The sequence below is a fragment of the Anabrus simplex genome, chromosome 5 (genome assembly GCF_040414725.1).
Source record: "Anabrus simplex isolate iqAnaSimp1 chromosome 5, ASM4041472v1, whole genome shotgun sequence".
NCBI lineage: Eukaryota > Metazoa > Arthropoda > Insecta > Orthoptera > Tettigoniidae > Anabrus > Anabrus simplex.
This window is the reverse complement of record NC_090269.1, coordinates 46917939-46945755: the sequence shown is the minus strand read 5'-3', so window position 1 is coordinate 46945755 and position 27817 is coordinate 46917939. Positions and strand designations below refer to the sequence as shown.

General features: G+C 38.7%; 1 protein-coding gene across 2 annotated transcripts in view; it reads left to right on the top strand.

Moving 5' to 3' along the window:
* The window catches only part of MED16 (mediator complex subunit 16), a 163798-nt gene that overhangs the window by 115367 nt on the left and 20614 nt on the right, over positions 1-27817 (top strand). For both annotated transcript variants that reach the window (XM_067146880.2, XM_067146878.2), the window contains exon 12: positions 9516-9714. In XM_067146880.2, coding sequence (XP_067002981.2) covers positions 9516-9714 — 199 coding nt within the window. The remainder of the gene's footprint in view (positions 1-9515; positions 9715-27817) is intronic.

Below are 27817 nucleotides of genomic sequence, written 5' to 3'. Positions count from 1 at the left end.
TTAATACATATTTTACCTTGTTAGGTAAGTTTTAACACCCACCAACTATAGAGGAATAACACTGCTGTCTCATTGGCTAAAATTCTAGAGAAGATCATAGAAAGAAGATTGAGAACCATCATTGAACCACAGTTAGAGGAGGAGCAATATGGATTCAGAAGTAACAGATCAACAATAGATCTAATTTTTAGCACCTGCATACTGTTGGAAAAGTATTGGGAGAAAGGCAAGAACCTGGTCATTGTATTCCTGGATATAGAAGAGGCCTATAAGAGAGTTATAAGAGATAAGATCTGGGAGTACCTGAGGAAAAGAAATATGCCTGAATGACTGGTAAGGAATATTCAGATGTTGTACAAAGACTGCACTAGCTGTATACAAATTGGGGAAGTTCGTTCATCATGGTTTGAGACCAAGATTGGAGTTTAGCAAGGAAGTGCACTGTCCCCACTACTGGTCTTCACTGTTATGGACAATATAATGAAGAACGTTAGGGAAAAGTTAGGTGAACTGAATGCAGTGGCCTTTGCTGATATCATGATTTGGGGTGAAACAGAAGAGGAAGTAGAGACCAGACTCAACGTATGGAAATCCCAGTTCCAGGTATATAACCTCAACATCAGTGAGACCAAGACAGTGGTGATGCCAGTCAACAGAGAAGGGTGTCCAGCAAGTATAAAACTAGGAGACCACCAGCTATAGTGTGTGGATAGTTTTCCTTACCTTGGAAGAGTAATCTCCAGTGATAATTTGGTCAGAAAGGAAATTACAAACAGAGTGCAAAAGGAATTGAAATTCTACCAACAAGTAAGAACACATTTCTTTTTGCTATTTGCTTTACTTTGCACTGACACAGATAGGTCTTATGGCGAAAGAACACTTTTATGGGATGACATGATTCCAAAACCGGCCAAACTGATGATGTTTAACAGCTATTTCATACCAATATTGACCTATGGTATTGAAGCATGCACCCTCACATAAAGAGATTCATCAAGACTGCAAGCATCAGAGATGAAATTTCTTAGATGCACCATCCAGAAGACCAAATGGACAAGTTAAGAAATGAGGAGGTGAGGATAAAAGTCGGAATAAAGACATCCCTATTAGACTGAATCGGCACATCCAGACTACGATGGTACAGGCATGCGATGAGGATGGAGCCTACAAGAACAGCCAGAATAAGTTTGGAAAGACGGGTGGAGTGGAAAAGACCTGCAGGAAGACCTAAAACCCGATGGATGGACATGATCAAATTTGATCTTGTTACCAGGGGATGGACAGTGGATGATGTTCTCCACGACATGTTGTATATGGACAGGAAGAAGTGGAAGAGGCTCATAAACAGTACCCAGGAAACTGAAACTGTACAATGATGATGATGATGATGATGATGATGAGGTATGTTTTAACGTTTCAAAGGAAAATCTAAATTTCTCAACCGATTTGTTTGAGTTTCATACCATAAAGCACGCAATATTAGACTAACATATTCACATACAGTGAAACCTCATTAGTACGTCCCTCGTTAACACATTGTAAATTTAAAGTCCCGATTCTCATCGTATTAAATCTATATAAAAATACCTCACTTATCGTGTCAAATTTTTGCTATTACTGCTTAGTACGATCACATTTTTCCTAGCCCTGAAATTGTTATTTGTCATCCCTTGTGAAAGAAATGTGATTTCCAACTCGCATAAAAGCTGTCTACACAGTTGCATGATTATGAGAAAAGGCCTTAAATTCCTGAATTTCACAGGATAAGTTACACCTTCATGAAGCAAGCCGTTAGCCTCAGGAATGATCAGTTTTCCTTGCCAGTTAGCAGCGATTTTGCTGAATAACACAGTAAGCCTATTTGTGCTTGTATTTTGCATTCCATTTAGAAGTTAGAAATTTACTTTGTGTTGAGTGGTAGAGTGAAGTGTAGCGAATATTTATTACGTGATACAGTAGCCTATATCTGGATTAGGAACATACAAACATACCTAACACATCACAAATTTTCACTTTTACTGCTTGTACAAGTATGATCACATTTTTCCTAGCCCTGAAGATCTTATTTGCCATCCCTTGTGAAAGAAACGTTTTTTTTTTTCCAACTCGGGTACAAGCCGTCGCCACAGCTGCGTGATTACGGGAAAAGGCCTGGAATTCCTGAACTCCACAGAGTAAGTTGCACCTTCGGGGAGCAAGCTGTTGACCTTAGGAATGTTCAGTTTTCCTTGTCGGTTAGCAGCGTTATTGCTGAATAACACAGTGAGCCTATTTGTGCCTACATTTCGCATTCCATGTAGAAGTTAGACATTTATTTTTTGTTGAGTTGTACAATGAAGTGCAGCGAATATTTGTCGCGTGATACAGTAGCCTATATCTGGATTAGGAACATAATCGTGTGAAATTGACCAGTATGGTGCATATTTGTCTTGAGATAGCCTAGTTATGGATACAGAAAATGCTGTGAAATTCCTTACTAATGAAGGCAAAATTAAAATCTGTTAGAAAGTGGACTGGTGTCCGCATCTTAAAGCGTGCAGAGGTTGCAAATGTTGAACTCACATCTTCGAGTTCCAACTGGATCACAGGAGTTGGTCAAAGTTTATTCAAAATGGGGCCACAGTCACACCTCCCAGTTGCACAGGGTCGAGTGTAACATCCAGTTCATTGTCTAAGAGTGTGACCAGAAAATAATGTTTAATAACCCACTGCTCCACAATAAAAGGCTCCTAGTAACATTTGTTTTAGGAGTGTGATCTGCAATAATACTTTGATGTTTTTATTGGCCCCCATGTACAAGTTTTCAGAGGGTCCGGTACACAAGCAGACTATCTCCAATTTGGGTCTCAGAAATGTTTAAAGGGCAAATTCTATCATGTCTAAAGAAGAAGCATAGCTGCAAAAATGATGATTTTTTGCAATTTGTAAATAATTATTAAATGCAAATATATTTTTTGTTTGGTGTTTTTCACACCTTTCAGTGCACTTGTTATTTTATAAGCCCCAGCAGAAAAGGTTTTCATATTTGTTCTATCTTGGTTTTCACACTTTTCATCTCATCTTTAGAAATGGTAGATACAGTTTTCCCTGTACCCGTGGATACATGACGTGAAATGCCCTCATGTTGGAAAAAAAATTGTATCTAAAGTTTCCGTAACCCTGTTGGATAGTTTTTATTCATATATTCAGTAGTACATTTTCTCACTTAACACGCTGCATTTGTTGTCCCCTATAGAAACGTCTCAGCAAGATTTTATTGTATTGCAGTCAACCTTTTCTGCTTTATCTTCACTCAAAAATAATGTTTAATTAAAACAAGCACATCAGTTTCCAAAATTTCCAAAAATGTTATGATCTTGAATTTTTTTTCACTAAGTTGAAGTATTTCATTCAGGATCTTCAAATTATCAAGAACAGGTAAAGAGCTAGACATCATTTCTGAAAAAAGTTTAAAGATAATTAAAAAATACTTATAATATTTTCACAACATTAACAAAGTAGTAGTTTACAACATTCCCACATTCATTAACTTTAATCTGTCATTGAGTTTTCTACCTCAATTTTAAGGATATTTAAATTTATATGAAATGTGGGAAGGTGTGCAAAAAATTACATTCAAGAGAAACAGCACTGAAGTTGTAGAAGTAAGTTAGGAACATAATCCACTTACTTGGTGGGCATCTTAAAACTCGCCTACTCCAATGGTTGGGGACCCTCTTTTAGAAGTTTTTTTTGTCTTCTTTCAGTGTTGTTCTGCCTCTCAAGTTCCACCTTCTCTGCTTTTTTTCTGCAGTACTTCGATTTGCACTTTTGTGCAACCATACTGCATCAGATTCAAGTACACCAGATGATAAGTACTTGCTAGGAGCAATTCCCATTCTTTTCATAATTTCCACTCTGTTTCCCCAGCTAAAATGGCAAACAGCATCCATCACTCGTAATTTTAAGGTATCAAGCCCCGCATATGTCTCCTTAGGACACCTTCTCCATACCATGGCATTGAATGACCCATTATTATTTTGTGTCAATCCATGCAAGCACTTACGAAGCATTTCTGGGTTGGTGAATCCCTCGTATATAAGCTTCATTGCTCGAGGAATGTCAAAAGACAAGCCTGGTTTGAATTTAAAATTTTCTACCTCACTATTTGCTTTAGCTCACTGATAAGAGTACCAGATGTTAGACCCTACCGGACACCTATGGTGGGTGGGATGGTCCTTTGTTGCTGTCAAATGTTATAATGTGGCCCATATGCTATTCACATGGCATGAATACTGCTTGTGTTGGAATGTAAAGCAATTCCAAAATAATTTTGCATCTTATCAATGACTGCCCCTGTCAGTTTCTTTTCCTGTGACAGTTTTCGAAGAGCTGTTCCCAACCATTTTTGGTAATGTCCCACACATTCCATCTTTGTGATATCTTTTTCATTGTATGGATCAGAATCTACTGCAGCCTTGAAGCTTTTGGAGTCCTCTTCTCCAAAAAAATTAATACATTCTAAGCCCCTGTTCTCCTTGGGTCAGCCAAATATTAATTTTGCACCTTCAGGCTCCATATTAGGAGATGAGCCACTGTAGTTCTTTGCACGCACTGCTGCATGGTCTGCCTGCCAGGAAAGGTATGCCTGTGATTTATTGTCATCTGTAGAATGTTTCCTACAACCTATACAATATTTCGATAGAACATGTACATCAAGCACTTTACCAGTGTCAACTGATATTGCAGAAACAGTGGCATGTTTCTGCCATGTTCCATTCACTGATACCCCACACTCATATCACCTCCTTACTTTAACTTCTGCAGCACCTTTCATGCTTTCTTCTGCAACCTCATGAGTGACAGTACAAAGAGCTTTGAAGGAGATGGAGGCAGGTTCATGATTGTAAAAAAACTATCTGTCCACAACCAATCTCTCTCATAGCATAAACCCTCTATTCACTTCAATGAATTTACCCTGCCGTTTGGAAGGTGGAAAGTTGGGGAATTCATAGTCACAGTTGTTGCAGAACAATGCAAGGGACATTCCCCAATTAAATATCTGATTTTCTAGGTTTTTTACAAAAACTGTATTACAACTGAAGCAACTAGCTAATGCAGATAATATATTTGTAAAGCATTCTATGTCAATAATGCTATTGTAAATGTCACTAACACTATCCAATTCAATATTTACATAAGAAAGTTTGGACTGAGAAGCACTAGCAAATGGTGCCCTCACATTAGTCCTACCTTCTGTCTCACTATTTACTGACAGCACAAGTAACATTGACATTTACCTTACTATGTCTGTTTTCATAAAATTTGTGCTTTTTTCCCCATTCCATATCGGCTTTTAGAACCCATTTTATACACACTCGCAAAGAAACAAACTCTCTAGTTACAATGGGAAAAACCACATGGTTGCAAGGAAGCTAACATATTTATGTCCGTTCCCTAGCAATGAAATAAAAGTCTTTGAAATATACAAGTATTGACATCCGTTGTCAGAACTATGAACTACACTTCTCAAAACAATTAGGGGATCAGGTGAGATACCATACACAATATACATATGGAAACAATTAGGGGATCAGGTGAGATATCATACACAATATACATATGGTAACGCATTTTATTCAGATATCAGTTACAATTGTAATTTGTCTGTGATACAGTACAACATTTTGCTGTCTCAACTCTTTACTTGAGGTTTACATGGTGTTTACTTAGAGCGAGGCACCATGGGGCTACCATAATAGTGAAAAAGTCATTCTCGTTGCCCTCTAATATGGTGTGTGATCACCTCGGACGGCCAGTACAGTCGCACACCTGCGTGGCATGGACAGTATGAGGTTATCAATCAGCTCTTGAGGGATATTTGGCCATTCTTCCATGAGTGCAATATCCAGCTCTTCAACTGTTGTGGGAGGTGCTGGTCTGGCTGCAATGCGTTTGCCAAGTGCATCCCAGACATGCTCATTTGGGTTTAAGTCCGGTGAACAAGCTGGCCACTCCATTCATTCAATTCCCTAAGCTTCAAGCATGTTGTCCACCAGTGCAGCTCTGTGGGGACGAGCGTTATCGTCCACCAGAAGGAACCCATCGCCTATGGCACCAGCATAGGGCACAACGAAAGGTCGAAGGATCTCTTCTCTATACCTCTGAGCAGTCAGAGCGCCATTCTGAACGACATAAAGGTCTGTACATCCGCCAATACTGACTCCTGCCCACACCATTCATCCACCACCATAATATGGTGATGTTTCCTGCACATAAGCAGGATGGTTCCGATTTCCAGGTTCTCTCCAGATGAGGGAACGATGATTGTCCGGCTGAACACCAAATCTTGACTCATCTGTGAACAGAACCCGGCGCCATTTGTTACGACTCCAATCCTGATGTTCCTCCGCCCAGTTTCTGCGGGCTAAACGGTGTCGTGGTTTTAATGGTATACATACCATAGGCCTCCGTGCATAGAGGCCACATTCCCAAAGGCGATTTCGGACTGTTTGTGTTGATATTGCGTGTTCTGTTGCTGCCTGGAGGGTGCGTTGCAGCTGAGTTGCATTCAGCCTCCTGTCTCAACGGGCTGTTAACCGGAGATAACGGTCATTTCTTAGTGATGTTACCCATGGACGGCCTTGGCCTTGCCTTCTTTTAACCGTTCCTGTTGTCTGAAATCTTGTCCAGGTCCTGGAAATTACACTTTGGGACACTCCAATAGCTGCAGCCACCTCCCTCTGTGTCTGTCCCGCTGCCAACCTTCCTATGACTCTCCATGCCATAGCCTCGGGCAAGTCACATTGTTGTTGCAATGCACTATCTGCTGACTACACTATCCGAACCCAACTGCTTGTGTAATTCGTTTGGTAGAATAAACACAAGTTAACACCAATCCCCTCTGCAGCTACTTTCTGTTATTACCACTATCTCGGTTACCGTAATGTTGTTGTCTCCACTCCGTAGAACCGACAGAAAGACGTCGAACCATTTTAGTTCATTCTGCCGATGACAATACTTCAGAATCTAGATATCTCAGCTGATCCCGTAATTGTTTTGACCAGTGTATATATTCGGGAGGCATGCCACACCAAAGAGGTAAATTTGAATAAGAAAATCTGACGAAATGTTTACATGTTACCAGGACACTGCAGCCACGCCCCCTATCATGTGCACACGAGGGTATTTAAATCTTATTTTCAGATACTTACAGTTGGAAAATATGTACGAATTATATCTCATTTTTAAGTAGAGACTACAAGCTTTCATTTTCAGTGAAAAAATTAAAGTGGCATTTTTGGGTGAAGAAAAAAAAAGCTTGTTTGAACGATAATAGGCTTACATACCTTAGAGGCTTCAATATCAATAAGTTTTGTTGAAAAACAGAAGTTTTGAATCAACATTAATCTATTAATCCCTTTTTTCACTAGATGGAAAGACGCATCAGTTGCCGCTAGACCCCTCCAAGGACACAGTAGGTTGCTGACATAACAAACATAACAAGATTTTGGGGAAGCTTTTTCATAACAAGAATAAGACAGCAATCAGCTTCAGAGGATCCCTTAATAAACAAAATTCAAGAGACCCATTTTCACTAAATTAAATTAAACGACAGTGCTCACCTCTGAAAAGAAGAGCATCTGAAGAGAACAGCTTTTTAATTAAAATGGAACATCGACATGAAAAATTTATTTTTCAAATACTTTTTAAAAAATGAACAACTTGGAAAAACATACACACCACCAGATGGACAAAAGTGCTGTATACTAACAAATTTTTAACATCTGTTCAACCCTCCTCACACATTTTAATTATTTTTACCTTTTTAAAATTAATATTGTTTAAAGCATAACAAGGTACTTTTTTAAGATTTTTTTTTTTGAGAATAAGAAAATTCTTGGTAATTTCACCTATGCAGTGTAATATAGCTGAAGATATTCCTAAGGAACTGAACATGTACTACAAATAATTAATTTGCTTAAAGCAAATATATAGTATCAAACAGGTGGAAATTTACTTTTATTGATTTAATGTAAATTTTAATTCCTTCTCGGTCAGTGATTCATTAACTTAATTCAAAAGATCTTGCCGAGATAACCCGCTGAAAGCTACCGACTGACGTGTGCACTGTACAGCTGAGTTTGTGATTGATGAAGGACTGAGAGTTTTTCTCTTATATATGTAGACCTAGTTGCGTGTGTGTGTGTGTGTGTGGGGGGGGGGTTTAGAGGGGGAGAGAGAGAGAGAGAGAGCAATATTTTTTCATATTCGTTGATGTACAGTATGTTGTTATAATTCTTTTATACATCTGAGTGTTACTATAATATAACTCTGCTAGATTATAGGTTAATGTATAAGATAAGTGTTGTAAATTGGATTAAGTGTAAGGAGAGGGTCAGGCACCCTAATATTCCTAATATTCCTACCTCTCACATACTACACTTCTTTATCCTACAATGACACACACTTTCCTGCCCATGGCAGGTGCTGCCCACCCTCTACAGGTCTACCTTACAGGCTGTAACATCCACGTTCAATTATTTATTATTCAAATTATAACCTTGTGTAGGAAGGCTTTAATTCAGTTGTTTTCTTGTAGGTGGTATGCAAAATTCCCATTTTTTCTGTCTACTGAATTTCACTTGCTTTAATATTGTTTTTAATGAGTGTTACTATTATGCTTGCCTGCTGTCATTTCTTGTTGGTTGCAGTCTCATCCATGTCTGTGGCAATATGGAAGCTGCTGGGGTATGGATGGCGCTGAGTAATGACATTCGGAGCATGACCAGTGTGTCCGAGTGTTATGAAATGCGTTGCTTGTAGGGTTAGTCCTGCTACAATAGCACTGTCTGGCCCAGTGAGGAAAGCAATGGCAAACTACCTCACTCCTCATCCTATTTGAGGATCCAACCAGCCTCTGGGCTGATGACCCAACAGACAGATTACTATGTTCATCTGACGAGAAGTCGTGCGCATCCGAGGTAAGAGGTGTGAGGACTAAGCATAGCTGCCGCGCATGCACCTATCTTAAGTCTTAAGGCATGACAATAAACGTTTGTTCTGTCCGTGGAAACACTTGCGAATTGAAGTGCTGTCGCTAAGTTTCAAAGTGGTAGTGCAGGTGTGCTTTAGTTACACATTTACTGTATGTACTTCATAATGAACAGTTTGATGATGAATATGCATTGATTCAGAGAGCTCGCATTGTCCGTCACGACTGATGTGAAGTATCTGTTACTTATGCCATACCTACAAGCTGCTGCGACTTCTCGTCAGACGCAGATAGTATTTTGAAGCTTCTAATGGATTCTCCTTGTCCATATTGTAATGCCCCTACTCTCCTCCTATCCTAACACCAACTGACCCAATCTGTGCTCTCTTCGGGGTATATTGTATCATCATTCATCGAAATTATATTTTAATACATTCTAATGATATTATTAATAACGTAATTCAGGATAGCCAGTGACATACAGTGGGCTTTTGTTTTGTTGTTGTTTTTGGTATTAATCTTAAGCTGTGTGTTCATTCAGTACGAGTTGTTACGGGACCACAAGGCACTCAACACATTAAGAGAACTGTTAGTCATCATACGCATTTGGGGCCTCCTTCGTCAAAGCTGCCTGCCTGTGTTTGTTCGCAGTGCCGAGAATCTGGATGTCCTCGCATTACTCTTCAAGCTTCTGTCACGGTTGGTGCAGAGTGGTACTGAACCTGATGAAAATCTTCTTGGTATGTCACTCTTCTTCTGTTAACAATTTTCCTGTAAGCTGAATTTTCTTGAGAGTAATTAATGAAACAAATTACAGTGTTGTTGGGTGGTGTGTTCGATTCATATTTTGATCTTAATTTTCTATCATCTTGTGACCTGTTATTGCTGCATGCTAGCTTAAATATTTGATGTTGGTGATGTTTACTTCTGTTAGGGAAAAATGAACACGATCATCTGCCACTTTAAACATTTATCAGAAGAGAAAAATAAGCGTTTTAAGAAGAACGAGACATCAACGTAAGAAAGTCAGGAAAACGTAAAATTTCCTTGAACTTGCTAACCTGGATCAGAAGAGAATAAAAATGAATCAAAGAATGTTGGATAAGATGAAAGGAAGCAGCCTGTCACACATAACAGAACAATACTAAACTCCATGGTTGTCTTACTGGGCCGATTGCAGAAATGGTATTTAGATAATGTTTATGTTTAAACAGTGTCTTAAGTATGGCTGCCACGTTGCAGATACATTATTTATCACTTAGACACTGTTTAAAGCTGGCCATGCTTAAACACTGCTGAGGACACTGTTTAACATCAAATTACAGGAGTGAATCACAATCAGAGGTTATGTACCATGAAACATATAATTTGTATTATCATTTTGGGATGATTCCGAGAAGAAAGACTAGTCCGACAGCCTCCTGTGGGTCATTTGCTGTGAAATTGCTGTAATTCATTTGAAATGTATGGAAGACACAGTTTAAGATACGATTTTGCTTTTCGAGATATAATATGAGGAATTTGTTTCTTGAGCCGACACAAGGGACAGTCTTGACTACAATTCTTGGCAACCGATATATTTAATTTTATTTATTTTTATTTTTTAGCCAACATAAGACTACTTAGTCAGGTTTATGGAGATTTTTCTTCATTTTGTCAGTCCAATAATGTTGCATCCTTTCTGAACATAATTTTCTTTCTGCTTCTGGAATCACTCTTCCTATTCTCCGTTTGTTGATTTTCGTCTGTAGTCTAGTGTGTTTGTCTTTCAATATGTTGAGTGTATTTGTTTTGTATTTTAAATCTTCTATTGCAATATGCAACTCTCTCATGTCTTCTTTAAGTTCTGTGATCCATCTAATATTATTCTTACTCTTACTATTCCATAATTTTTCTATTATTTTTCTATTGATTCTATTTTCTGGTGACCGTATTAGAAGCCCAAAGAATGATATTCGTTTCTTTTTCATTGTGCTAGTCACTGGTTCTTTTTCTTTATAAACTGTTTCATTGAAAGCTAGTCTCCAGACTCCATTTACTTGATAATTTTTATTTAAACAGGTTCTTACTATTCTCCTTTCTAACTTGAGTATTCTGTCTGTTGCAACTGTGTTTGTTGTTTTGAATAATGTTTCAGATGCATGTGTAATTTGCAGCTGGGTGACTGTTTTGTAGTGTTTCAATTTGGTTGCTGTTGAGAGACCCTTTTTATTATACAGCAGAAGTCCGCTATAGCGACTACGGCATATAACGAGAACCCCGCTATAACGTCAATTTTTGTTTGTCCCTTCAAAATTCCTATGTTAAACTGTGTATTATCCTTCAGTTACAGCGAGAGCACTGTCACTGACGCATCCGTTATTATGAGCGATTTCTATGATAAATATTAGGACATACCAAGAGTTTTCAAGTTTTTACTGTGTGATTGCTTTTGTTGTACTTGATATTATTCCTATTATGTCATCTAAAGCTGGGATGACCTCATCTATTAAAAAGAGGTCAAAACTAGTTCCACAATGAATAAAGTATAGATACAACAAATTACATATATTGAATACGTGAACCTTTCTTACTTTTGATTGTGATGCCAGGAGCAGACTAAATTGGTATAGTGTCTTGAGACAGTACAGCCTTTTGCCAGAAGAAGGTTACTCACTACCTGAAGCGCAGTATGATTATGACTGTCACTTTCTTATATTACCAGTTGCATAGTGTGATTGGTTCTAATGTTCAAGGTTGCAGATTCGGTTCCTGGTATAGTTGGACGGTATTTAGAAGTGTTTATATACTTGGGAACAAAACACATGTATTGAAACACTGTTACATGAATGATATATAACGTACATCTATAGGAAAGAAATATTGAATACAATAGCTGCCTCTGTGGATCCGTGGTAGAGTGTCGGCCTCCGGATCCCAAGATAGCGGGTTCAAACCCGGCAGAGGTAGTCAGATTTTTGAAGGGCAGAAAAAAGTCCATTCGATACTCCATGTCGTACGATGTCGGCATGTAAAAGATCTCTGGTGATACATTTGGTATTTACCTGACAAAATTCATTAAATCTCAGCCATAGACACCCAAGAGAGATCCGGTTTACTCTGTCTGCCATCTAGTGGGCCTAGAGTAAAACGGAATGTCGAAATTGACGAGCAGACAGCCAGATGGCGTCAAATCGAAATGTCTGCACACGGTAGCTGAGGCCATACGATTATTATTATTATTATTATTATTATTATTATTATTATTATTATTATTATTATTATTATTATTATTATTATTGAATATATCATCTTACTGAATGTATTTTGGCCCTTTAATAAGAACTGTTTGTTAATATTATTATTTAACATGTTCCATTCCATTAGCAATATACTGTAGTATGCATATATCTCTGTATCATTAGTAAATGATAAAATAATCATTTACAGCCTGTGATTATTCCTGAGGGAGTTCAGTACTGAGAAGTATGTGCTGCCCTGTTGTCTAGGGCAGTGAATCCATGTCACCCGTAGACCCCGGATCATGGATTTTTACCTGTATCTGAAGGCTGGTTCAAGGTTTATTCAGCCCACGGGAACTCAGTTGAAGAGCTGTTTGACAGTGAGATAGTGGTTCCGGCCTACAAAGCCATGAATAACAGCTGAGAGGAATCTATATGAGTGCAGGGTCTCTCTTATAAACCCAGACCAACACACGGTTGTGCTCTGGACTACGGCAGCTGCAGTATTGGAGATACGTGCATAGTTCTTGACCTTGCAAGCAGCCTGCACGTGTTTGACCTAGCATGCATAAGTCGCCTGTCTGAATCTCAGCTGTTAACATGGTGAGACAGTTATCATTGCAACACCGTATTTTTGTTTGTAAAAGTTCTGGTTTCATCTTAATGGTCGTGTGAAAAGTCATAACTCTTGCTATTGTGTGCAGAAAATCCTAATGGTGTTTATGAAGTCCCTTATTGTGATAGGAAGATTGGTGTTTGGTGTGCTGTTAGGGCAAGGCGAATAATTGGGCCTGTTTTTTTTGAGATGACAGTAAATGCAGAAAGGTACCAAGATGACATATTTAACACCGTTCTTCCATCAGTTAACGGAAGAAGAAAAATCGCGTGGGTGGTTTCAACAAGATTTAGCCCCTGTTCATACAGAAAAAGATTCCCTTCTTACAATCTTGGAAATGTTTGTGGACAGAGTGATCAGTGCTTGTGGTATTTCCTCCTTGTTCTCCAGATCTAACAGTGTGTGATTTTTACTGGTGGGGTAAACTGAAAGAAATAGGATATCGAACAAATTCTCATACATTGGAGGAACTGAAAGAAAACATGATGAATTGAAATCGGAAACATTACAGTTGTAGAACTCTCTTGTGTCAGCCAAGAAGGACGACACTTCCAGCATCTTTTATAAGGTAAGATTTTATATAAGATTGTATAGACGCTTAAAGCAAGGCGGCCACATGCGACTTAAGTTTGGCCATAGCGCAGAATACAAACACTGTGCGTTCGTTCAGCATTTATAGGAGAGGAACAGACAAGTGTCCAAGTCTGTGGGGGGGATATGAAAGAAAGAAGGACAAGGAGAATCTCCACATCTTCATACACTGTCATTTTCAAAGAGATGGGCTCTCTTCTCATCAGTCCCAGTTCTTCTCTATTCATCTCCTCTCAGCCCCTGATAAGCTCGTTTTTGCCTCCGAGCTTTATCAGAAGGGTGGGCATTAACACTCAGTGTGTTCTTTTCTTCTGTCCCCCCCCCCCCCCCCCTCTTTCTGACTTCAGCTGTGCGGATTCATCACGCTGACCTTACATAACTGGGTGATCTCCAGACCTTCAGCCTGAGCAGTTGTCACTTGGTAGGCCAAGACCCATTAGGGTTTTATCACCATCATGGTTATGGGTTGGGGAGTGAGAGGCATGTAAGGAATAAAATAAACTCTTGTCCTCATATCCCCAGCGTGGAGCAGCTCTTTTCAGGCACATCCCCAATGTAGGTGAGTTGCATGTACCTTTCTAAGTATATACCAGCCCTTCTGTCATTCATAAATGACACTTCGGGGAATCGAACCCGGACCCCCAATGTTGGCAGCTAATAATGTTAATCATTATGCAACAGAGGTGGACATAAATTCTCTTCTCTCCTCTTTATGAGTTAACATAGTTGTAAGGAAAGGAGTGAAAAATTGTGATTATGTCTTTCATGTAGTTACTATATCTTTGAAGAACATTAAAATGCTGTACAAGAGAATGTTTGTATATTTTTTAAATAGCAGGTTTTCTATACAAAACTGTGCAGTTATTTTGATGGGATTAAAACATCTGTGGATCATTTTGAGAAGATGGTTATAGAGAAATCTCCTCTTGGGTTTTAGTGAATGCCACTGTAGTTGCCAATACCAGTATTTGACTACTTTGTCAATATCTGTTCTTGCAGTCAAAATTTAACTTCCTGTGATACTGACCTGTTAATGTTACTGTTGGGTAATTACAAATAACAGGCTCCAAAAACTGTAGAAATGGTTAGTGGGACATAAAGCAAATAGCTAATAAGGGGAAGTAAAAGCCACTTGTGAAATGTCACCATTGCATACTCTACAAACAGGATGTGCGGTAAATACAGTTATCTAGAAACCGCTGGTTCCCTCCGTGTGAGATAACACGTTAGCATTGACTTCCTGTTGTGGGGTGAGGCTGGAGTAATCTATCCAGTTACTGTAGACTCGTTTAAACTGTGTAGACTTTTTGCTCCCTATCTATAATGAAAATACTTCTTCCAAGTAAAAGTGTGGATAGTTTTTTCTTTGACATGTTGGAATTGCATGCTGGCTGTTATTTTTACTAAAAACCAACATGTGGTGGTTTATTTTCACTTTCTTTGGAGGATAAACTTTAATGTTATATTTGAGCCATCAGAAGAGAAGCTGCATTCTTCTACACTTTCTTGTATGCAATTCTCCTGCCTAACAATCTGTGCCGCATTGGATAACATTTCTACTATACTCAAGAATAGTGAAGAGTTTCTTCAGTGGTTATTGAGTGTTATAATTTTTAAGGAGTGTTTGTTTATTTTTTAGTTTTTTAAAAAGAAAATCTTAACTTTATTATTTTTACTGCACATCTGAAGGCACATATTTTGATGAGCCACATAAACAGTTCATTGCAATTTTGGATCCACAGAGGAACGTTGGGATTTGTATTGTTCCTAAGGAAGACAGTAATAACTTCATAGTTATGTGAAGTGAATATTATCCCGATGGATAATATTAGTCTGGAAAGTCTGGACTTGAAGAAGAAGAATAATAAGCTACATTTCTCTGAGCAACCAGATCTCTCTGCTGAAATGTCTCCTTATGAAAAACGGCGGTACAACAATAAATTGTTATTTGTGTGGGGTATACCTATAGCATGTGGGATTTTCTCCTTTCTTTACTGGTTTGTGTTTGTACCATTGTTATGGTCAGTTCTTCCCTATCAGCAGTGGCCTACAATCTGGGCCCCACTCTATGGACTGGTGGCATTTCTTGTCTGGCTGGCAATAATGGCCTTGTGTCTCCCGTGGTGGTATCATAAGCACAAAACAATTGTCAAATGTGCCAAGAATATTGATAAAACATATCTAAATGAAAACGGTTCAAAAGCATCTAGTAACGACAGTGGTTTCAAAGACAGTCCTCCTTTTCCCACCAAGGTGTCACCTGTTCAACCCCAGACTGAAACACCCAATTCATCACTTAAAGGTCATAGAGGTAGTTCAGTCTGTATTCCTGTTCAGGATAGTAATACCCCATCGCTGTATAATTCAAGGACAGGCCGAGATAGTTATGAAGCTGGTTATCAATTAGATACCAATCCAGGATTATCAAATGTGTCAGTACAAAATGGTACACCGAAGTTGCAAGAGACTGGTAAACAGAACTCAGGGGTTCTACTCCTTAAAAAGATGGATTCTTTGAAGCAAGAAGGAAGCAAGAAGAAACGCATCTCCTCGTCAGGTTCAGAAGGAAGTAATATTGATTTTAGAAAAGTATCACGTGATTCAGGTGATGGATTGGAGAAAAGTGTTCCAGAGGATAATAATACACCTCTTGATATCAATACAGAAACCTTCCAGACTAGTAGTTTTCTGAGCCAAGGGTGTGTAGCAGTATCTCCTATTAAGATTGATGAAGAAAAAGATACTCCTGCACCGCTGACCAGAGAGGAATCTTTCAAAGGTTTACCGGAGATGAATTCTTTTGGAGAATACTTGCAGCTAGTTACAATTGAAACTCCATTGTCACCTCGAGAGGCATTTTTCAGTGATCTTGCCATGAATAAAACCCCAGAACTCCAGGAAGTTCAGATGAGAGCACCAAGAGACAGAAGAAGTTACTACGTTGGAGATTTATCAGCTGCTCAACAACGAATCAACGAGGCTCGCAAAAGTATGCCTCTTTTTATGTATGCATCTGATGTTGAAAGTGGTCTGACTGAACCTCCATCTCCTGTTGCTGCATCCGCACCTACTACTGTCCTCAAGATAGTTGATGAGAGCCCTAAAACTTCACCAACTGCTAAAGAACTTCCGACTGAACAAATTTCCTTTGAAGAAAGATGCGATAAGGCAACACATAAGGAGGACAAATCAGTATCAATTGTGAAAACTAGCATCACTTCAACAGGTAGTAGGGATAGCGGAAAATATTTCATTGCTAGTGTTCTCCGGACTGAAAGCATTACCTCTGAAGTGCACCTACACATTGATGGAGACTCTCCTCATGCTACTGGTCCTATGAGTTGGGAGACCAAAGTAAGTGGAAGTCCAATACCAGAAGAGGATTTTGAAGGAAAGTGGGTGATATTATCCACAGATTATGCAGCCAATAATCTGGAAGCATTCATTCGTTTAGAAAATGAAGCTATGGCTCGAGAAAGAGCTGAAGGCATTTTCCCTCACACTGATTATGCAGATAATGATTCTGTATTTTTAGAATCTGATTACTGATGATATCTTCTTGATTTTGTACAGACGATTCATAACCATTTCGAAGTAAGACTTTCTAATTTTTTGTTTTGTTTCCTCCACATCGTCCATTTATTATTATTAATTATTGCACTGACCACCGACCAGAGAGGAATCTTTCAAAGGACTACCGGAGATTAATTATTTTGGAGAATACTTGTTGCTGTATGATTCAAAAATCACTATTGGATTCATGAAATTTGAAACACTGGGACTTAATCTATCTTTGTGTATTTTTGTAATTCATAGCGTGAAACCAACATGAAATTATGTTCGGTTTCATCCAGTTTTTTAATCATATGTTTTATACAAATGAACGCGCATGTGAAATGATACTTTTTGTGATGTGACAGTTAAAACATGGTGATATTAAGTTTTGTTATTTGGAAGAAAAATTGTGGAAATTTATCTTTTTCTAGTCAGAATTGCACAACTTGGTTATCATTGCTGAAAAAGTAGTACCAGGTAAGCTTTATTAGTTTAGTATCATAATTCCATTTAATAATTACTTTCAGAAAACAACTTACTTATTTTCTTTTTAATCGAGTTAAGTTATATTTACTGGAAACCTTTCATTTTTATATTGACTTCAGTGCCAGAGAGTTTTGCACTAGCAACATTTGTTGGGAATAATAGAGGGAGAGGCAATGAAAAGTCACCGGGACTTTAGCTGGTGTTGTTGCGCAGGTGGACTGGGGAACTCTTGTTTTGTTCCCGAGTGGTGGAGATACAAGTAGAATGTGTGCTCAGGCAGCACAGTGAACATGGTTAGCAGTAAGTGTACGGAAGGAATGTTTAGTTTACAAGCAGACTTCTTGTTGAGTGCATATTATTAATGTTAGTAGTATTGTATTCCTGCCTTGGTGTTAAATGCTGTTTGTGTTAGTTATTAGTGTAATGAACAACAGATATTTCTAAGAGAGAGCCACAGAAGAGGGTATTATCAGAGGAGAAGCTTACAGATATTCAAGTAAGAATGGATATCTACCTGAGGAAATTCATGCTGATTGGCACAGAAGTGAGGTATTTCACAAAAATTGGAATTACATGGACTGAAAAGGCTATGCTTTTATCCTTACACAATGTCAGTGGTTCATCAGTTAACACCACAGGATCCAACTGTCCATGTAAATTGTTGTCAGTTGATTCTACAGTCTGTCCACAATGTTATTGTTAATCCTTCTCTTTTAATTACTTGACCGAGCTCGATAGCTGCAGTCGCTTAAGTGCGGCCAGTATCCAGTAATCGGGAGATAGTGGGTTCGAGCCCCACTGTCGGCAGCCCTGAAGATGGTTTTCCGTGGTTTCCCATTTTCACACCAGGCAAATGCCGGGGCTGTACCTTAATTAAGGCCACGGCCGCTTCCTTCCAATTCCTAGGCCTTCCCTATCCCATCGTCGCCATAAGACATATCTGTATCGGTGCGACGTAAAGCAAAAAAAAAATTAATTACTTGATTCAAAATAATTGAATAATTCAGAATAACTTGGATTGCTATGTGCAAAACATACTGCAGCCATTTTTTGAAATGTTGACTGAGGGAAAAAGCAGTATGCCTACTTCCAGCAGGCTCGCCACTGCCCATACAGCTCAATGCTTGCATTAGAACAGGTGAACAGATGAACAAATAATTAGTCGTGAACTTTGGCCTCCTCATTCACCTGACTTAAGTGTCTGCAATTTTTATTTGTGGGGAACTTGAAAGCAGGAAGTGTACAAGAACAATTCACATACTCTTGAAGCCCTGGAGAATGAAATCAGATGACTGATACCTGAAATTTCAGAGGCAGAGATACGTGTGTTTCAGGATTTTTAATGCTGATGCAGCATTTTTATCGAGAATAATGGACATCATTTTAAATAGTTGTTCTGATGAAAGGTAAGATCTACAGTAGTTCTCAACTTCATTCATAATTAACTCATTATCATTGCTACAGTAATGAAACAGAATGCCCGCCCACACTAGAGTGTAGTAATGGATTGTGGGCAGTCAGTTTCCCCCTGATGGCCCCTGCAGTGTGCTGTAACTTTTTGCTGCCTCTCCCTGTATTATGTTCCTATTGCAGACTATTGCAATCCCTCAAATAGTTCAATATCGGAAGAAGGTAGCACTAATCAGGTGTTTTATGATAAAGTATGTTGAAAGTTTTAAAATCTCTCATTTGTTCTTCAGTGCTTAATATAACTTCATTATGTGATGATTGTTCATGTATAGTGTTTTGACCTACTTACTGTATGATATTTGAAATTTTGAATTTGAGCTGTGGTTGTATGTGTGAGAATGGTTGTGGTATCTTGCTTCATTTGAATTAGCTGGCCTGAGTGGCATAGGGTGCTGAGTCTGAGGTGGTGCGTTTGATCCTGACTCAGGAGTAGGTGACGGTCCTTAAATATGGCAGCCTAATGTTGATAATTTTACCAACACATAAGAGAGCTCCCATACGATAATATTTCTGGCAGCTTGATGTCTCCTAAAACAATGAAGTATTTTGTGGGACGTAAAAATAGCAATATTATGCTACTTTTATTAATTACGTAATGTGAACAAGTGAAAACTGAAACCATACATCAGCTGTGTGGCAAAATTAAACAAAGAAACATGCTTGAAAGTAAAATTCCATGATAGCTCATTAGAAAAATTTGTTGTAGGCATTCAGATATGCATTCCGCTGCTTGGGGGTGATGATGAATACCATCTGCAAATAGTTTTTTTTATTTTTACAAGTTGCTTTACGTCAAACCGACACAGATAGGTCTTATGGCAACGACGGGACAGGAAAGGGCTAGGAGTGGGAAGGAAGCGGCCATGGCCTTAATTAAGTTACAGCGCCAGCATTTGCCTGGTGTGAAAATGGGAAACCACAGAAAACCATCTTCAGGGCTGCCGATAGTGGGGTTTGAACCCACTATCTCCTGAATACTGGGTACTGGCCGCATTTAAGCAACTGCAGCTATCAAGCTTGGTATCTGCAAAAAGATGATGATGCTTGTTGTTTAAAGGGACTTAACATCTAGGTCATCAGCCCTGTCTGCAAAAAGAAGACTTTGGTTGTTCCTTGAACAATGTTGATGGTCCTGTAGAGCATTTTTCAAGCTCCAAACAAATAGAGTTTAGAGGATGAGGGATTGTGGCTATAGGCTGGGTGGTGTAGATCCCCTCACTCTTTCTCTGCTGATGCATCCTGAACAGTGTTAACAACATGTGGATGAGCATACGAAATCACACAACACAAATGCAGCCGGTCTGTTTTGTCGCTATGGCCTTATGTACTCGTACCTTGTCTAGTGTGTCGTTATAGTGACTGGCATGGCTATTAACACCAGACTCTTTTGAAGTCTCCTACTACCTGTGGTTAGGGGTGAAAGAATACATCTATGGTATCCTCTGCCTGCCATAACAGGTAATCCCTTAGGGTTCATATCTTGACAGTAAAACAAGGTGACCATAGAGCCTGTAACCAAATCTGATATTGCTTCATCTTATTTGTGCGAGGCCCTTTGCTTTCACCTGTTCTATCCAATCTTCCATTGTCAGTTCTTGTTCTCTTTTTGCCCCAGTGGTATTAGATTTGCAAGTCCTATGCTCCGTATGGCTTTACTTCTAAATTGATAGTTCGCAAACCATGCGATCAACTCCTTACCTGTGTAACAAGCGCTCTACTGCAGAGAGATGATATAGATGTTGATTCCCATAGGGAACCTGAAATATTTGTCCAGATTGAGAAAATTTATAATACCAGTATAGTTTTTTTTTTTTTTTGCTAGGGGCTTTACGTCGCACCGACACAGATAGGTCTTATGGCGATGATGGGATAGGAAAGGCCTAGGAGTTGGAAGGAAGCGGCCGTGGCCTTAATTAAGGTACAGCCCCAGCATTTGCCTGGTGTGAAAATGGGAAACCACGGAAAACCATTTTCAGGGCTGCCGATAGTGGGATTCGAACCTACTATCTCCCGGATGCAAGCTCACAGCCGCGCGCCTCTACGCGCACGGCCAACTCGCCCGGTACCAGTATAGTTGGTCCGTTATTGGGCATTATAAATTTTCCAACTAACTCATTCCTGATTGCCGGCATTTCCTCCAGTGTGCTAAGTTGGGCTCATCAGTTAGTAAATAGCACACCTACCAAGATGCATGGCTAGTGTATACAATGGAGGCCACTGCCTAGGCTACTTGGAGCCACCAGCAGTGCCAATGCACTATGAGAGACTTTGTTTCATTTCCAAAAAAAATTGATGCCTGCCTGGCCATCAGAAGATATAGACAACATCTGGAAAATATACAACTATATTGGTGTTATAAATTTACTCATTCAGGACAAATATTTCAGGTTCCCTATGGCAGTCAACATCCATATCATCTGATGGCCAGGCAGGCATCAATTTTTGGAAATGAGACAGAGTCTCTCATAGTGCTGTGGGACTGCTGGTGGCTCCAAGTAGCCCACGCAGTGGTCTCCACGGTATGCACTAGCCATGCATCTTGGTAGGTGTGCTATTTACCAACTGATGAGCCCAACTTAGCTTACTTACTTACTTACTTACTTATACGGTGCTACAGGCCTGTGTGAGCCTTGGCCTCTTCTATGATAGTCCGCCATCTACTTCGATCCTGAGAGGCTGCTCTCCATGGGCGGATGTTCATTGCCCTCAGGTCGGCTTCAACTTCATCGCTCCATCTATTACGGGGCCTTCCGTGTCACCGTATTTTATCTACTCAGGATTTAACTACTTCTCTTGGCATTCGATCTTCCTCCATTCTTTCCACATGGCCAAGCCATCACAGTCTCTGTGCCTTAATAAATCTAACTATATCCTCCTGGTCTAATATGTTCTGTATTTCAGCATTCATCCTTATCCTCCAACCATTCTGGTCTTGAATTGGGCCATATATTCATCTAATAATATTTCTTTCAAATATTCTTAATTTATTCGCATCATCAACTAAAATGTTCCAGGGTTCTGAGCCATATGTTACTACAGGTCTAATAATGGTCTTATATATTTTGAATTTTGTAGGTTTAGATAATAGACGAGATTTAAATAATGTAAGATTTGCATAATAGGCCCTGTTTCCAGCTGTTATTCTACAATGTATCTCCTCACTTATTCTATTATTGTTTGTCAACATGGTTCCCAAATACTCAAAACTTCGTACATTCTCAAAATTATGCCCATTTATTGTCAGATTATCTTGACTTCTTCTGCCCTCTATGTCACATGCATATACTTGGATTTACTGTGATTCACCTCCAATCCCATCCATTTTCCTGCTTCTTCCATTTCAAGAAACATTTCCATCAAATATCTGTCATTCCTGGCCATTAACACTACATCATCTGGGTACGCACAAATTTGTTTAGATTTATATACAATATTTCCGGTATCCATTATTTTTTTCAAGGACTCGGTTAATTGCCAGATTAAACAAAGTAGCTGAGAGTGCATCACCTTGTCTGACTCCTGTATTAAGAGCAAACTCATTTCCAATTCTTCCATCCACCATTACCTTTGCCCTTACTTCTCCTAAAGTGATTCTGATCATCCTAATCAGTTTCTGTGGTATTCCCATTGTCTCCATATATTCATATAGCTTATCCTTGTATATACTGTCAAATGCTTGTCTAAAATCTACAAACAACATATGTGGATCTATATTATGCTCATAGCATTTTTCCATCATTTGACGTACCACGAATATTTGATCTAATGTGCTCCTATTTCGCCTGAAGCCACACTGTACTTCATCCAATCTCTCTTTGGCATATGGAGTCAGATATTTTAATAGTATATTTGAAAATACTTTATAGATGATATTCAGTAATGTAATTCCCCTATAATTAGTGCATTTGTATTTATTTCCCTTATTATATTTTGGGAAAATTATTCCTGTATTCCACTCATCAGGTATCCGTTCTTCCTCCCAAATCTTAATAATCAGTTCATGTATCTCTTGTAGCATTCCTTTGCTACTATTTTTAATCAGTTCACTTGTTATTCCGTCTTCTCCTGCTGCTTTATGGTTATTTAATTTTGCAATAGCATTTTCTACATCTTTCAATGTGGGGGCATTTATCCCTTGTTCTGTCCCACTCTGCTCCATATGCCTTTAACTTTCTTCCACCTCTTCTCTTTCCTTGTTAAGGAGCTCTCGGAAGTATTCGGTCCATCTTTCACTTATTTCATCTTCATTCTGTAATAGCTTGCCTTCTTTATTCTTACAGCCATTCAATCTTTGCTTATACCCCTTCCTGAAATAATTTTCATTATAGAATTCCTTTGTCCTCTTCTGTTACCTTTGTGTCTCTATACTCTCTAGTTTCTTCTTAATCATCTCTCTTTTCTTCTTCTTACAGATGTTATTAGCTTCACGTCTGCATTTCTCATACTTTTCCCTATTTGACCTTGTATCTCTCTGTAACATTTTTGCTCTTGCTGTATTCTTCCTTCCAATCGCTTCCTCACACTCCATATCAAACCAAATATTTCTTTTCTTTTAAGCTATACCAAGTGTTTCTTGTGCTGCATTTTATATGCACCTTTGAACTTTTGCCCACCTTTCCTCTATTCCATATACTTGTCCAATCGTCTGTAAAGTATTATTCATTTTTGACTGGAATTCTAGTTTTTCTTCTGGTTGTTGTAGTTTTTCCAAATTCCATTTCCTTCTTTCCGTAGGTTGTCTCCTCTGTCCTGTTGCCAATTTTTGTCTCACTATTGCTTTTACTAAATAATGATCAGAATCACAATTTGGCCCTCTGCATGTCCTTACATCAATAATGGATGCTGCATGCCTCGTAGTCACTAGTTCATGATCTATTTGATTTTCCACTGTGCTTCCTGGCATCTTCCACATTCCTTTACGTATTTTCTTATGATCAAAGCAGCTGTTTTTAATTATAAGACCACTCGTAGTTGCAAACTGTCCGAAGTGAAAACCATTCTCATTTGATTCTTCATGTAGTGTATATTTCCCTGTTATTGGTCTCATACACTCTTCCATTCCCACTTTGACATTAAAATCTCCTAAAATAATAATCATGTCATATCTTGGTCCCTCTTCAACGGTTTGTACCAACTCATCATAAAATTGTTCCTTCCTTTCCTCATCCGCATTTTCATTTAGTGCATGTGCTGTACTTTTAATTTTTAACTATAGTTTTAAGACATGACTAAGAATATTTATAGAGTTTATGTTATTTTGTTTCATACTTTGTTTCTAGTTTGTAATGGTAGTTTTAAGATAAGAGTATTGCTCTCAGATGTACATTGTTAATGAAGTGTGGTTAAGTGTAAGAGAGGACCATGAGTCCTAACTTCGCCACTACAAATAAAGGCAAATATAACAATAATATAATATATAACAGTTATGTTCCTAAACTTTCCCTTAATCCGAAGCTTACATATTCTATCTGAGATCTGATCAAATCCTATTACACTCTTCTTCAATTTCCCATGTACTATAAATCCTGTACAGAACTGTCCTGTTCTTTCTTCCGGCTCACTGTTATAGAGGTTATAATCTTTCTCTTTTAAATACATCCTTGCTCTTTCCATCTTATTTCCTGAATTGCTACTAAGTCATATCCAAATCTTTTTGTTTCATTTACTAGTTCTTGCATTTTTCCCGGTTTCAACATTGTTCTTACATTCCATGTCACCATGTTTATATCCTCTTTCCTTACTCATGTCCTTTTCCTAAGCTTTTGTCGTCTTTAATTTCCGTCCGGTTTTCTCGTAGAAGTCTTCTGAACAATGCTTTTTTTTACAAGGTGAGGCTGTTAACCCCACGCTCAACCCTATCCACTGGCTGGGGGACATTGATTTTGGAGCATCCTACTCCTAGACAGGTTGTCTTCACCACGACTAAGTAGTGAGCCCAACTTAGCACACTGGGGCAAAGCGCAGGCAACCAGGAATGAGTTAGCTGGAAAATTTATAATGTCCAATAACGGACCAACTATATTGGTACTACTGCAGAGAGAACAGCTGATGCAATACGACCACGGCACACAGCCCTTGTAAAATGTAATACTGAATCACGAGTGAAAACAAATTCACAAAAACTTAAAGGATGCTGTATGAACTTACTAACAACATCAAACACTAAAACAAGAAAAGTAAATTGTTATGAAGAAAAGAGAATAAGGAATAACAAATTACTCACTGTTAATGGCTGGCACAGAAAGTAGATTATGGCTTGCTGATCTCAGAGTCAGTAGAACCCTTCAACGATGTATCACCATCCTTATCAACAGTTCCCAAACAGATAACTTCCAATGCAGTTTTCAACTACACCATTTTCCTGCACCTCATGTATTACTATTGTGTATGGCATACAACTTTCCTCCAGTCATCAGTACTTACATTCACCACTGCTTCAGTTAAGAGATTTTCCATTTCAGAAACAGTGTAACACCTACTTTTTCTGGCAACATAACCAATACACACTGAGCGAGATAGCTTAACCAGGTGGTGAATGTACACAATAGACTAGTAACAGCTGGCTCTGAAGGGTATATGGACACGTGCCCCTCCAGCTAAGTAACTATTACTACATGGTTTTATAAGTACTGATATTTAGAGTGATGATGCATTCAGGTTTAGTACTAGGCACAGCATGCAGCTAGAAGGATAATGTTTTCATCTCATGCGTAGTTCGCTTCCTCTAGCTTGCTGGCCAGTTAAGCTGAGCCTCTGCCCTTCTCTGCACTCTTTTTTGGGTAAGTTTGTTTTGCACCTGCTTAGAACCTACTATTTCTTAACATGCACAGAACGGGAGTTTTGGGCATTGGCAAAGCCATCCTCTGCAAACAAAAATCAATCAGTCACTACTGATCTGCATTTAGGGCAGTCGCCCAGGTGGCAGATTCCCTATCTGTTGTTTTTCTAGCCTTTTCTTAAATGATTGCAAAGAAATTGGAAATTTATTGAACATCTCATTTCGTAAGTTATTCCAATCCCTAACTCTCCTTCCTATAAACAAATATTTGCCCCAATTTGTCCTCTTGAATTCCAACTTTATCTTCATATTGTGATCTTTCCTACTTTTAAAGACACCATCCAAACTTATTCATCTACTGATGTCCTCCCATGCCACCTCTCCACTGACAGCTCAGAACATACCACTTAATGAAGTCAAATAAATATTAAAGTTTATTTATTCCACCTATTCAGTACATAAATAGAGATTTTAATTAAGAATTAAATCTTGAATAAAATTATAGGGGCATGTTTCGCCCTTTAATTACGGGCATCTTCAGCCTTAATCTCAATCTGAAAGGTAATTAATCAGGTACCTGATTGTATTTAAATTACATATGAAAGTGAGGACGATGTTGGAAATATGCTTCAAATGGTGAGCGAAATGGTTGACAATAGTTATGATATTCTTAAAATGAAGCCTTAATAAAGTCTTTTATACAAATAGTCGTAAATTTATACACTTTCTGGAATGTCCTTGTTTGAAAATTGGTAACAAATTGTATACTAGTAATTTTATAAGAATGCAAAATGTTATGTTACATGTCCCTACAATTTTATTCAAGATTTAATTCTTAATTAAAATCTCTATTTATGTATTGGATAACCTAACCTAACCTAACCTAACCCCATGGCACTACAGCCTTTGAAGGGCCTTGGCCTACCAAGCGACCGCTGCTCAGCCCGAAGGCCTGCAGATTACGAGGTGTCGTGTGGTCAGCACGACGAATCTTCTCGGTCATTATTCTTGGCATTCTAGACCGGGGCCGCTATCTCACCGTCAGATAGCTCTTCAATTCTAATCACGTAGGCTGAGTGGACCTCGAACCAGCCCTCAGGTCAAGGTAAAACACCTGACCTGGCCGGGAATCGAACCCGGGGCCTCCAGGTGAGAGGCAGACACGCTACCCCTACACTACGGGCCGGCTTATGTATTGGATAGGTGGAATAAATAAACTTTAATATTTATTTGACTTCATTGCACATTTCAATACGGACCAAAATATGAGAATTATAACATGTAACATACCACTTAGTGAAGCAGCTCGTCTCTTTTCTCCCAAGTCTTCCCAGCCCAAACTTTGCAACATTTTTGTAACGCTACTCTTTTGTCGGAAATCGCCCAGAACAAATCGAGCTGCTTTTCTTTGGATTTTTTCCAGTTCCTGAATCAAGTAATCCTGTTAAGGGTCCCATACACTGGAACCATACTCTAGTTGGGGTCTCACCAGAGACAAATATGCTCTCTCCTTTACATCCTTACTACAACCCCTAAATACTCTCATAACCATGTGCAGAGATCTGCACCATTTATTTACAATTCCATTTATGTGATTACCCCATTGAAGATTTTTCCTTATATTAATACCTAGGTATTTACAATGATCCCCAAAGGGAACTTTCACCCCATCAACGCAGTAATTAAAACTGAGAGGACTTTTCCTATTTGTGAAACTCACAACCTGACTTTTATCCCCGTTTATCATCATACCATTGCTTACTGTCCATCTCACAACATTATCGAGGTCATTTTGCAGTTGCTCACAATCTTGTAACTTATTTATTACTCTGTACAGAATAACATCATCTGCGATTCAACTTCTTTACACATATCATTGATATATATATAAGAAAACATAAAGGTCCAGTAATACTACATTGAGGAATTCCCCTCTTAATTTTTACAGGGACAGATAAAGCTTCACCTACTCTAATTCTCTGAGTTCTATTTTCTAGAAACAGAGCCACCCGTTCAGTCACTCTTTTGTCCAGTCCAATTGCATTCATTTTTGCCAGTAGTCTTCGTGCAGAATCCAACATCTATTTCAAATGCAAGTCTAATGCTGTCTAATGAAATTAGTCAAT